This window comes from Grampus griseus, assembly GCF_964374135.1.
Source record: "Grampus griseus genome assembly, chromosome: 19".
In the NCBI taxonomy this organism is placed as follows: Eukaryota; Metazoa; Chordata; class Mammalia; order Artiodactyla; family Delphinidae; genus Grampus; species Grampus griseus.
The window spans coordinates 12,687,381-12,700,151 of NC_139013.1; the positions used below are offsets into that span (position 1 = coordinate 12,687,381).

Consider the following 12,771-nt stretch of genomic DNA (forward strand, 5'->3'; position numbering starts at 1 on the left):
GTGTAGAGCAAGGGAAGTAGCCCACGATTCCAGCTGGCAAACGCGTTATCCCAGCGTCTGTCTGATTATACATTTATCAAAGATCTCTTTACATCTGTGGCTCTCAGTCACCAGGCTGCAGAACTCGGGTGCGATGAGCTGAAAGACGGAATAGTTTTCACCACCAAAAAAAAAACGTTAATTATGTGAGGTGATGAAAGTGTTAACTAACCCTATTGTAATTATTTCAAAATATATACATGTATCAAACCATCATATTGTACAACTTAAACTTATACGTTACGTGTCAATTTCATCTCAGTAAAGCTGGGGGAAAACATACCTTTCCTCTAGACTTCTTTCTATTTTAAGATCAGGCTTCTGCAGGACCATGCCTGTGGGCTTCCTAGAAACCCTTCTAGCTGGGAAGCTCACCTACGCACTGCCTCACATTTTTGAACTTTTAACAAAGGGTCATAAAGCCACACCTTTAATCTGATCTATACTCACAGCCTGTTTTTCACTTTGACAATCTTTTTTTTTTTCACTGGATGTGAAAAAAGCTTTTCTTTCCCAACCTAGCAAGTCATAGTCTCTCTACATTTCCTTTAAATTCTTCTGGAAGGTCAGCCAGTTCCTTCTATCGGTCAACCCTTTCTTGCTACGCTGTATCATACTCATCAGTGAGTAATCAGCATTATGCCTGGGTATCTCCTTAGCCAAATACTTTCTATTTTCTGTTTCTATTTCTATTTCTGGGTAATCACAGGCGACAGTTTGCCAATTATTTCACTACATCATAATGAGTCATCATTTTTTCTGTTCCAATAACAATTTCCTCACTGTTTTCCCTACGGATCTTAGCCTTTTCTTAGGGCACTACCCAACGCCTGATACCAATTTCTGGAGCAGTTATCTATTGCCACAATAATGTTGCATGGCAAATCACATCAAGCATTTATTTAGTCTATGAGCCTAAAAGTCAGCTGGTGGCTCAGATGGAGCTGACTGATCTTCCCCCCGACCCTGCCACGAGCCAACCACAGGTTGAACCTGGGCCCCGGCAATGAAAGCACTGACTCCTAACCACTGGACCACCAGGGAATTCCCAGGACTGACTAATCTTGAATGCCTTGTCTGAGACCACTTTTCCCAGTCCCAGGTGTCTTCCACCGTCCAGCAAGCTGGTCCAGGATTGTTCTCATGGTCGAGACAGGAGTCCGAGAGAGAGAACGGAAGCATGAAATGCCTCTTGAGGCCCAGTCTCGAAACTGATACACCATCATGTCTGCCACATCCTATCGGTCAAAGCAAGTCACAAGGCCAGTTCCGATTCAAGGGATGGAGAAAAGGAATCTACCTATTGATGAGAAGAGCTACAAACTATTATTACAAAGGGTGTAGAAACAGAGAGGATGGAGAATTGGGGCCACTTTTACAATTAATCTAGCACAGTAACAATCTTGGGGAAAGAGACAAGGCTTGTAACATCATGTTTAGACCTCAACACAGCATTAAATATCTCAGGAGAGATAAGCAAATCTAGAAAATCCCCTTAGAGAAAGAAGCACCTATATCCACCATTAAGTCAGCTCAAGCCCATCTAGTGAGCAGAACATGTAAGGCCTAGAATAATCAGGGGTAATAAAGAGGCAAGAATGACATCATGATTTCCCCAATTGTCCTAAGCCAGGTTCAGATTCTGAGTTGTGGTTTCAACCCCTATCCACAAAAGTACTGATTTAGGTCAACATGTGTATTTATCCTTTAAAGGAAGTCTTTGTTCCCAGTAAGGATAAATATCCCACCAGTGCTATTTATTACAGGCTTTTGCAGCTTTTGGGAGAAGAAGATCCAGTCCCTTTCCTTATAAACTCTTCACCTCCTCTTTTAAAATGTTAATTGTATGACCATGGGTTTAAATTCTCTATTTTTTCCTGTAAAAATATACCAGCGTGGAGCCCCTGATATCAGCTCGCTTAATTGTTGAGTCTGCACCATGACTAAAACTGTCCTCAGATGATTCTGAAATGCTGACGGTGAGTCAGAGACAAAGATGCTACAGCCGCTACACAGGAACAGTCTTGGGAGCAATAGCGAACCTGGAATCTATCTCAAATTTTTGCTTTCATCTCCCCACATGAGCACTTCTGTTTAATACACCATAATTTTCTCTAGAGCTATTCTTATCCCTGGATAATGGGAGGGCCTTTCAGCTTCAGCTGGAAGGTGATTTGGGGCCTCAAAAGACAGGACAGATATCTGCCTCCATAGTATTATAGCAAATTACTGCAATTTCTAGTTCCCCCTCTAATAATATGTTATTACACAAGTCTGGGGATTCTTCTATTAAATATTTGTGATTTTCCAGGCAGCCTGAGGTGGCAGCAATGGACCTTTGGTCTCCAGACTAGCCTGGGAGCTGTTAAGGAGCCACACACTTAGTCATTGCCCAGATGCTGGGGTGAAGCTGTGTTTGAAGCAGCACATAGGCTGGATGTTGTGTTTTGTAAATGTGGTGCTTGGACCAGGAAAACAAAAATGCAACCTCGGGGCTTCCCTGCTGGCGCAATGGTTAAGAATCCGCCTGCCAGTGCAGGGGACACGGGTTCGAGCCCTGGTCCAAGCCCTGGTCCGGGAAGATCCTACATGCCGTGGAGCAACTAAGCCTGTGAGCCACAACTACTGAGCCTGCGCTCTAGAGTCCGCGAACCACAACTACTGAAGCCCGCACGCCTAGAGCCCGTGTTCCGCAACAAGAGAAGCCACCACAATGAGAAGCCCGCGCACCACGACGAAGAGTAGCCCCCACTCGCCGCAACTAAAGAAAGCCTGTGTGCAGCAACGAAGACCCAATTTCGCCAAAAATAAATAAATAAATAAATTTATTTTAAAAAGAAAGTGCGGGCTTCCCTGGTGGCACAGTTGTTGAGAGTCCGCCTGCCGATGCAGGGGACACGGGTTCGTGGCCCTGGTCCGGGAAGATCTCACATGCCGCGGAGCGGCTGGGCCCGTGAGCCATGGCCACTGAGCCTGCGCGTCCGGAGCCTGTGCTCCGCAACGGGAGAGGCCACAGCAGTGAGAGGCCCGTGTACCGCAAAAAGAAAAATAATAATGGTAATGGATATGTAACTATCAAGAAAATTAAGTCACCTAGAGGGGTGGGATAGGGAAGGTGGGAGGGAGACGCAAGAGGGAGGAGGTATGGCGATATATATATATGTATAGCTGATTCACTTTGTTATAAAGCAGAAACTAACACACCATTGTAAAGTAATTATACTCCAATAAAGATGTTAAAAAAAGAAAGAAAGAAAATGAAGTATTTATAACCACAATGAAAAGCATAGGTGAATCTCATAAAAATAATGTTGTGGGAAAGAAACGAGACACAAGAGTATGTAAAATTCAAAAAAACAAGCAAAATTAGACTACAGTATCAGAATGCAGCTCTAGGTAGTAAAACATAAAGAAAAGCAAAGAAAAAATTACCATACATATCAGTATAGTAGTTACTTCTGGGTAGAAAGGAGACAATAGTGATAAGAAGAGGGAAAGGATTCTGGGATACTAGAAATATTCAATTCCTTGACCCAGGTGGTGGTTACATGGACATTCACTTTGCGATAAATCATTCAGCCGTATATTTATATTTTGTATATTTTTCCTGCATGTTATATTGTACGAAAAAGATTTAGAAAAATGCCAAAGTATTTTTTTTAAATAACAAGGGAACGTTATTACAAAGTTTTAGTAATTAAGAGGATTGGTATGGGTGAAGATAGGCAAATGAATAAATGGAAAAGAATAAAGAACCACACCCTACCCCCAAAATAACCCATGAATCTAAACTATCTGGATATATAATAGAGGTGGCATTATAATCACTAGAGAACAAGAAGGAAGAGGCATCCTAGGATGTAATCTTGGGAAAGCCAACAGGAAGCGATCTTGTGAGACTTTCCTTGTAAACATTAAACTGGTTGAAATGTAAAACAAGGCTCGACTCCGCCCTTAGACATTCTGGGTAACAGGGGAAGGTTTCAGGTGTGTTTGTTGGCTCTTCCGGCCGCTAGGTGGCACCTGGAAGATCGCAGGCGCGTGGGGATGACTCATGCGCAGCGCTCTTAGGTTCAGCCGCAGGCCCTACGCTCGTGCACGTGGGTTTGCCCACAGCGTTGACCCGTGTGCACAGCGCTCACGCACGCGCATTTACTTGCACACCGCTGATCGCGCTGTACCGTTATTCCCGTTTTTCTGAGAGCGGCCGAGCTGACCCCGCGGTCCGGGATGTCCGAGCTGCCCGCAGACAGCAGTGTCCCACCGAAGGGCGCGGCGAATGACAACGGCGACGTCCCGCAGGCGGAGGTAGGCGGCGGGAGGCGGGAGCCGGCCCCAGCGCAGCCTGTGGAGGCCAGGGACCGTCCGATGGCGGCGGCCAGGGAAGGTCCAGTGGCGGATGCCAGGGAAGGTCCGATGGCGGCGGCCAGGGAAGCCCGGATTGCAGAGGTTGCCCGATTGTTGGCGGAGCCAGCAGAGGAAGAGGGTCCTGAGGGCAGACGCCGGTCCAGGCCCGGGAACAGCCCAGGCCTGGCTGCGTTGCCGAATCTCCGCCTCCGTCACCCACTTGGCGTTTTAGGAATTAATTATCAGCAGCTCCTCCGCCACTATCTGGAACACTACCCGATTGCTCCCGGCAGAATTCAGGAGCTTGAAGGACGCCGCAGGAGGTTTGTGGAAGCCTGCAGAGCAAGGGAAGCAGCGTTTGATGCCGAATATCAGCGGAATCCTCAGAGGATGGATTTTGATATTTTAACATTTAGTATAACTCTGACTGCATCTGAAATTATCAATCCTCTGATAGAAGAACTTGGTTGTGATAAGTTTATCGGTAGAGAATAATTTAGTGATGAAACTACTTCAAGAACCTCTGCGTTCAGTACAGTCATACCAATCCTGTAACTTGATTTTAAAAAGTCAAAGTATTTGAGAATAAGGCAAGGCACAGTTGAAAAAGAAAAGGAAGCTTATCAAGAAAAACCATCAGAAAAGAAATAGAAGAAAATAAAAAAGGTTATGACTCCTCTAACGTCCTTTGAGTTTGTGATTGATCCAGACTGTTTTCCCTGCATTGTGGAAATGTCTTTTAGAATTGCTTCACTAAAGTGAAGAATGGTTTTATATAATTGAGACTTGATGAAGAAAAACTGCCAATAGAGCCCATAGTGTAAGATTGATTTTGTGTTTTCTGAGGCATTTCAAATGAAAGGCAAAGTAAATACTGTATATATTACATGATAAATTATGTATTCAAGACTATCGGAAATTTCTGGATTTTTTCTTTCATTCAATTTTTAATACTTTTTTGGTAAATAATCTATTTATAAGCCCCCAAAATATAAAGTGTGCAATGAAAAGTCTTCTATCCCTTTCCCCCCGCCCACCCAGTACCTACCACAATTCCCATCTGTAACCACAGTACCTCTTCTGTCTTTTCAGTTTCCCTATGTATACACAAGCAAATACAAATCTGGGTGGGTTTTTTTTTTTTTTTCATTTCTTCACAAAAGTTGGCAAATTATATTTATTGATTTATGCATTGCATTTTCAGTAAGAACTTATCTTAAAGATCCTTCCAAACCACTACATTTCCTCATTCTTTTTTAGAGCTGCATTTTATTCCATTCTGTGGTTATGTTGTAATTTACTTAACCAGGAACATACTGATGGGCATTTAGGTTTTTTCCCATCATTTTCTATTGGCCAAAAAAGTTGCTATAATAGTTAATCTTGTCTGTATATCCCATGGCATGGGCACAAATACAGTATTGCTCTGATTCTAAATGCACTTTTCATATATTGACGTCTCTGAAATTGGGGTGTGTCTTACATTTGATGGTGTAATACAGCATTTTCATAAAAATAATGGTGCATATTATAATCAGCAGCTTCTTAGATTCCTTGTTATGTATAATATCTTAGTACGACTTTCCAGAGGTGAGAATTCTGAGGTGAATGCACTCATGTGAAAGTTTAGAGATATTACTAAGTTGCCTTCCATTCATGTTGTACCTCTTCACACTGCCACCAGCAACTGCTGAACATGGACATTTCCCCTGCAGCCTCACCAGCACAGTAAGTCATCAAGTGTCTGGATTTTGCCAGTCTATATAGTTGGAAAATGGTATATCAGTTTTAATTTGCTTTTCTCTCATTATGAGGGAAGTTAAATATCTTTTCATTTGAGTCATACATATTCCCTTTTCCATGAACTATCTATTCAAAATCTTTTCTCCATTTCTTTCCTGAATAATTTGGTCCTTTCTTTATTGACTCTGTTAACTATTAATGAAATAGTGAGATGAGCTATGATAATAGCTTGTAATGTGAGTTCTGGGTAGTTTTTCCTAGGTTGTCATTTGTCTTTGGTTTTCCTGAAAGCCTTTTGGCATGGAGATTTTTGCTCTTGTTTCCTTTTATCTTTTAAACCTGCAAGATTTGGGGAATTCTCCGGTGGTCCAGTGATTAGGACTCAGTGCTTTCACTGCCGGGTCACGGGTTTGATCCCTGGTCGGGGAACTGAGATTCTGCAAGCCGTGCAGCATGGCCAAAAAAAAAAAAAAAGAGAAAAAACCTGCAAGATTTTGAAACTCGAGGTTTTCTCGGTGTGTGTGCATGTGTATGTATGTGTGTGGTTTTATTGTTCATATTTGAATTTTTGAACCATTCGGAATTTATCCCGATGTACAATATGAGGTAAGGATCCAAATTTTCTTTTTTAGGTGGCTACCTGGCTGCCGCAACACCAGATACTAACTAGCCCATCTTTTCCCCACTAACTTTGTTTAAAGATGCCTCTTCATCATATACTAAACTTTTTAAAGTTTTCTAACTAGTTTTACAGGTAATAATGCTAAAACCTCTCATTATACTTCATTTTCAGAGTGTTCTGGCTATCTTTGTTTATTTATATTACTACGTCAACCTCAAAGTCAGCTTACCTTATTTCAAAGTTCTTTATTAGAATCACATTATATTTAATAAATCGAAGATAACTGCCATCGCTAAGATATCCAAATTATTTTTCCACTTTTTAAAGGCTTCCTTTGTATCCTTCAGAAGAGTATTAATGTTTGTCCTTAAATTAGTGTTCCTAAAGTAGGTCTTTTACAGGTCTAATCATTTATTCCTAGACATTTTATCTTTTATGTTTTTTCTATAGTAAATGAGGATTATCGCTGTTATATTTTCTAAAAGCTTGCCTATGTATTTGAAAATAATTCATTTCTGCATATTTATTTGATAGCCTGTTAACATACTGAATTCTCTTACTGTTTTACAGTAGTTTTTCATTTGAATCTCCTAGATTGGGGAACAAGTCATATGCAAATAGTGACAGTATTGCCTCTTTTATAATGTTTATACTTCTGACTTCTTTCTCTTTATTTATACATTAGACAGAAGGTACTTTATTGGTACCTTCTTTCTAATGTAAAATAATATGAATGATAGTGAAGCATCATTAACTTGTCCTAATTTTGTAGAAATTCTTCACATATCCATCTCTCACTATTTGTATATGTGTGTGTTTTATCTAGAGTGGTTACAGAATTTTGTCAAAGGCCTTTTCATAATCCATGAAGGTGTTATTTTTATATCCACCACCATGATTGCATTCTTCAAATGATCCTTATTTACAAATGAGATATAATCCTTTTTTTTTTTTTTGCCTCGCCAAGTGACTTGCAGGATCTTGGTTCCCCGACCAGGGATCGAACCTGGGCCCGGCAGTGAAAGCGCCAAGTCCTAACCACTGGACCGCCAGGGAATTCCCTTGGCCACTTCTTAGATCCCATTTCTATGAGACCTCCATGCGCATGAACTAAATTTTGTTTCCTTTTCTCCTGTTAATCTGTCTTGTGTCAATTTTATTATTAGTCCAGCCACAAGTCCTCAAGATGGGTCCAAGGGAAAATTTCCCCCTCCCTGACAGTTCCTTCATACGTTTCCAATCAAATCCACTCACACGACCGACCCCTTCACTTTGGTAGACTTGAGTGAAAATCTGGTGGGTCGCAGGGCTGGGGTCATCCCTTGAAGGACAAGCCTCCCCACCTGGCTGGTTCCTTTCAACTTCTCCCCTTCCCTCCTCTTCACCTTTCATCTCAGGAGCAAAATCAAGTCCTCTTCTTGTCTCTCAAAGCATTTTAAGGAGCCACTTCTCTTGCTTGAACAGTTTCAGCTGCAGTGTCAGCACGTACAGTGGCTTCTTCCCCAGAGTTTAGCCAAACTCCCCAGGTCAGGGACACAGTCCTCTGTTACAGACACCATAGCTCTAAGTTCAGGGGTCCCCAGGCCACTCCCACGTCTGACCAGCAGGCTACAAGTTTGAGGATTCCCAGTTCCCATGCAGTTTCAATAATTTGCTAAAAAAAAGACTCACAGAACTCAAGAAAGCATTACAGTTATGGTTACAATTTCATGATAGCAAAGGATACAAATCATAACCAGTTAAAGGGAAAGACGAGTAGGACCAAGTCTGGGAGAGTCCCAAACATGGTATTACTGCCATCCTCAGGGATGCATCATCCTCCGGCACGTGCAGAGCATTTACCAACCAGGGACGCTCAACGAGCCCTGAAATTAGGCCGAAATCGCGAGGCTTAAACCCTCTAAGACTCCCAGGGATGGCCCAAGGGGTTCCCCACACACACCAGTAACAAAGACACTCCTATTGTAATGGGGATGGGGCGGCCGTTACTGCGCGACAGTTACCGGGCAACCGTTGCTCTGTAACGAACAGGTCCCTCGCATAGCTGCCTCTGGCGCTACAGTTACCAGGCAACCGTTACCGGGAGACCGCTAATGCGGGACCTTTAGAGCGAGACCGCTAGCCTGGCCGGTTAGAGGGCCCCTTCTGCCAGTCAGGCGGTTGGTGGTTCTCTGTGGAAAAGTGAGGTAAGAGGCGGATCCCGGCCTTCTCCCGGGTGCCCTCCAGGCACTCTGGCCTTGGGCCAGCAGGTGAGCTGGGGGGCTGGGGATAGGCTGGGGGCTGTGTCCTGCAGGGCTCCAGAGCCCTCGCCAAGGCCCCCCACTGGCCGGGCCCAGGCCTTGAGGCTGCGGTGAACCTCGCGACCTAATGGCAGCGGCAGTCTGCGTGGGACGCAGTTTGCGGGACCTGGCCCCCGCCGTTTGGGCGGCCTGAGGAGCCTGAGGGCCGGCTGGGTCCTAGGCGTCTGGCTCCCTCAGTGATGACAGCTGTGCAGGGTCTGGGGACCTGGTCCTGAGGGCACTGCCAGCTGGGATCTGCCTCTTCAGCCGGGAGGACCCAGACTGGGTGCCGGACGAATGCTCCTGGGCAGGGTAACTGGCCCCCGCAGGGACCCCCTCCTCTTAGCCAGGACCTGGACCTCGGAGGGTGAAAGTTGAGCCTTAGGACCTTGCCCTTTCTTGTCAGAACAGAGAATAACATTTGTTGGGTGGAGATTTACAGGAACATCATTACCTGACCGTGACCTGACCTCAAGGACAAAGGATCTGACACCAAGAAATTTACAACTGACCACGCCCCTCCCTCACCATTGCTATAAAAGGGCTTTGCTGAAAGCTTTCAGGGAGTTTAGGGTTTTTCAGGCATGAACCACCCATCTCCTTGCATGGCCCTGCGATAAACCTTTCTCTGCTCCAAACTCGGACGTTTTGGTATCGTTTGGCCTCACTGTGCGTCGGGCACACAGACTTGCATTCGGTAACACTATCGCTGGAAATTCCAAAGATTTGGAATTTGGAATTTGGTTACCTTCTGGGAATTAGGGACAAAGTCCAATCAAATTAACATGATGGTTCTTCCAAACCAATACTGGCCTCTCTTTACGAATTCTGGGGGAAATTAGTCTCTGTCCCCTAATACTGATGTTCCAGTTATCTCTTGCTGTGTAACTAACCACCCTAAAACTTAATGGCTTTAAGCAACAACCATTTTATCACTGCTCACTCTTCTGTAGGTTGACCGAAATCAGCTCAGCAGTTCTGCTCCACGTGATGGTGGCCAGGAGCTCAGCTGGGCTGGAATGTCCTGGACGGGTCACTCACGTGCCTGTCATATTGGTGGGAAAAGGCTGGAAGGCTGAGCCTCTCCCTGTATGCAGTTTCAAATCCTCTTCCTCTCCACCTTGCTCTCCAATAGTGTAGCCAGATTTCTTATGTGGCCGCCTCAGGGCTTCCAAAAGTGCAAAGGTGGGAAGCTGCCGGGCCTTCAGACTCAGGCCCAGAGCTAGCACACATCCGCCTCATTCTGTGGGTTACACAGGCCCAGCCCATTTCAGGGAGGAGAGGCAATACCCAAGGAAGTGAATCCTGAGCACTGCGGTTTATGGGGAGCCATCTTTGGAAACCGGTCACCACAGATGATATAACCACCATCGCCATTGGTTGAGAGTTTATGGTGATCCAGGCACAGATCTCGGTGCTTTATTTATGGCATCTCACAGAATTCTCACCATGGTGTGAGGTAAAGAGTATTAGCATATCCATTTTATAGATGAGAAAACTGAGGCTTACTAGCTGTATCAGTCAGGGTTCTTCTGAGAAATAGAACCAATAGGAAAGCCATGATCTAGGCACATGGGCTTCTTTCTGTGTGTGTGTGTGTGTGTGTGTGTCTTTCTGTGTGTGTGTGTGTGTGTAATGTATATTGTATATGTATACATATATATTGTATATACAGAGAGAGAAAGAGATCTTAAGGAATTCATTCACAGGATTGTGGAGGCTGGCAAGTGCAAAATCTGTGGGGCAGGCCAGCAGCCTGGAGATTTAGGTAAAGTTAATGTTGTGGTCCTGAATGTGAAGGCTGGAAATTCAGGGAGAATATCTATGTTGCAATCTAGAGGAGAATTCCACTTTTTCAGGAAACTTTAGTTTTTGCTCTTACGGAACTAAGATCCCGCAAGATCTTTTTGGCTCTGCACGGCCAAAAAAAAAAAATATATATATATATATATATATATATGTATATATATATATATACATACCTTCAAGTGATTAGATGAGGCAAGTCTGCTTTATTTAGAGCCAACTGTTGATAAATCTTAATCACTTCTAGGAAATATCTTTACAGCAACATCTTAGACTAGTGTTTGACCAAACAGCTGGTCATCATAGTCTAGCCAAGTGGACACAGAATTTATCATCACACTTACCCAAGTTCACACAGCTAAGAAGCAGTAGAATTAGGGCTCAAACCCAGCTTTCTTGCCTCCAAAACTCATACTAATAATCAATTCATCAGTGATTGCCAAAATGGACCACCTTTAGAAATGAACTGGAGTGCTGACCAGAAAATTTTTTCCCAGGACTCCACTCTGACTCTAGAAGACACTTCTTGAGATGGCTACCCACTACGTCCTCCTTTCTCTAGGAATCTCACCCCACCCTCTTAATGCTATTTGACCTTTGTGACTTCACTTCCCCTCCAACTGTAGTTGATTTGATCAACGGTGGCACTTCAACTAGGCTGGGCCAATGAGATACTCGAATACTGGAGCTGGACTGTCAAGGTTCAAATCCCTATTCCACTTCTTACCAGCAGTGAGCTCTAAGGTGAATTACTCTACTTCTCTGGATCAGTCTTTCATCTGTAAAATGGGGGTAATGTTAACAATATCGACGGTTACATTATGAAAAATTATCCAAAGCCTACAAGTAAGACAAGTGATGACTTCATGTCCTTTCTTTTCTTTTTTTTTTTTTAATTAATTTATTTTTGGCTGCATTGGGTCCTCATTGCTGTGCGCGGGCTTTTCCCTAGCTGTGGGGAGCGGGGGCTACTCTTAGTTGCGGTGCTCGGACTTCTCACTGCGGTGGCTTCTCTTGTTGCGGAGCACAGGCTCTAGGTGCGCGGGCTTCAGTAGTTGTGGATCGCAGGCTCTAGAGCGCAGGCTCAGTAGTTGTGATGCATGGGCTTAGTTGCTCCGCGGCATGTGGAGCCCCGACCAGGGCTCAAACCCGTGTCCCCTGCATTGACAGGCAGATTCTTAACCACTGCGCCACCAGGGAAGCCCTTCATTTTTTAATATTTTTAAAAATCATTAGGGATGTCCCTGGCGGTCTAGTGGTTAGGACTCCAAGCTCTCACTGCCGAGGGCCCGGGTTTGATCCCTGGTCAGGGAACTAAAATCCCACAGGCCTGTAAGGCACAGACACCCAAAAAAAAAAGTTACATGTTAACAGTTTTATGAAAAATAACTGTTTCAGAAGAATGATGTCAGCAACATGGCAGATGAAAAACTGTCTCTTCAATCTACAACCGCTAAAACATCCACAACACAAACACCATGTGTCCAGAGAATTCACACATCTGAACAGCTACAGCGGGATGTACAGGGACACACAGAGGAGGCGGAACTGAGGGAACAGGGAGGTGGTTCCTGCAAACCCAGCTCTCCTGCCATGGCAGCTGAGGCCGCAGTCCCAGAGAGCCAGTAACAATAGCAGAGGAAGCGGCACACACGACTCTAACCTCCCAGCGGCAGCGGTGCCCACAGTCACCGGTAGCAGTGGAGCCTGAGATCCCATCCCTCCAGCTGCTGAGGCATCCACAGTTCTGACCCCTGGCCACCCACTCGCAGCGGTGGAGCCGGCAAACCTTACAATACTGGCAGAGGCGCCAGGTGCAGCACCACTCGCCCGCCACCATCGCCCTCCCCCAGGGGCGGAGTCTGCAAGGGGTGGGGATCCCGAATGTAAGAGAAGAGCACATCATCTCCGAGCCCCAGGCGGAAACACCTACTG

General features: G+C 44.7%; 1 protein-coding gene across 1 annotated transcript; it reads left to right on the forward strand.

The window, feature by feature from the left end:
- The first annotated feature begins 4,186 nt into the window (after positions 1 to 4,186).
- On the forward strand, positions 4,187 to 5,298 carry LOC309836360 (EP300-interacting inhibitor of differentiation 2-like). Its single transcript, XM_082676334.1, has one exon. The coding sequence runs from the start codon at positions 4,270 to 4,272 to the stop codon at positions 4,879 to 4,881; it is 612 nt and encodes a 203-aa protein (XP_082532460.1). The 5' UTR covers positions 4,187 to 4,269; the 3' UTR covers positions 4,882 to 5,298.
- The last annotated feature ends 7,473 nt before the right edge of the window (positions 5,299 to 12,771 follow it).

Excerpts from the sequence above, each read along its gene's own strand:
- LOC309836360 (XM_082676334.1), top strand. The coding sequence starts at position 4,270 with ATGTCCGAGCTGCCCGCAGACAGCAGTGTCCCACCGAAGGGCGCGGCG.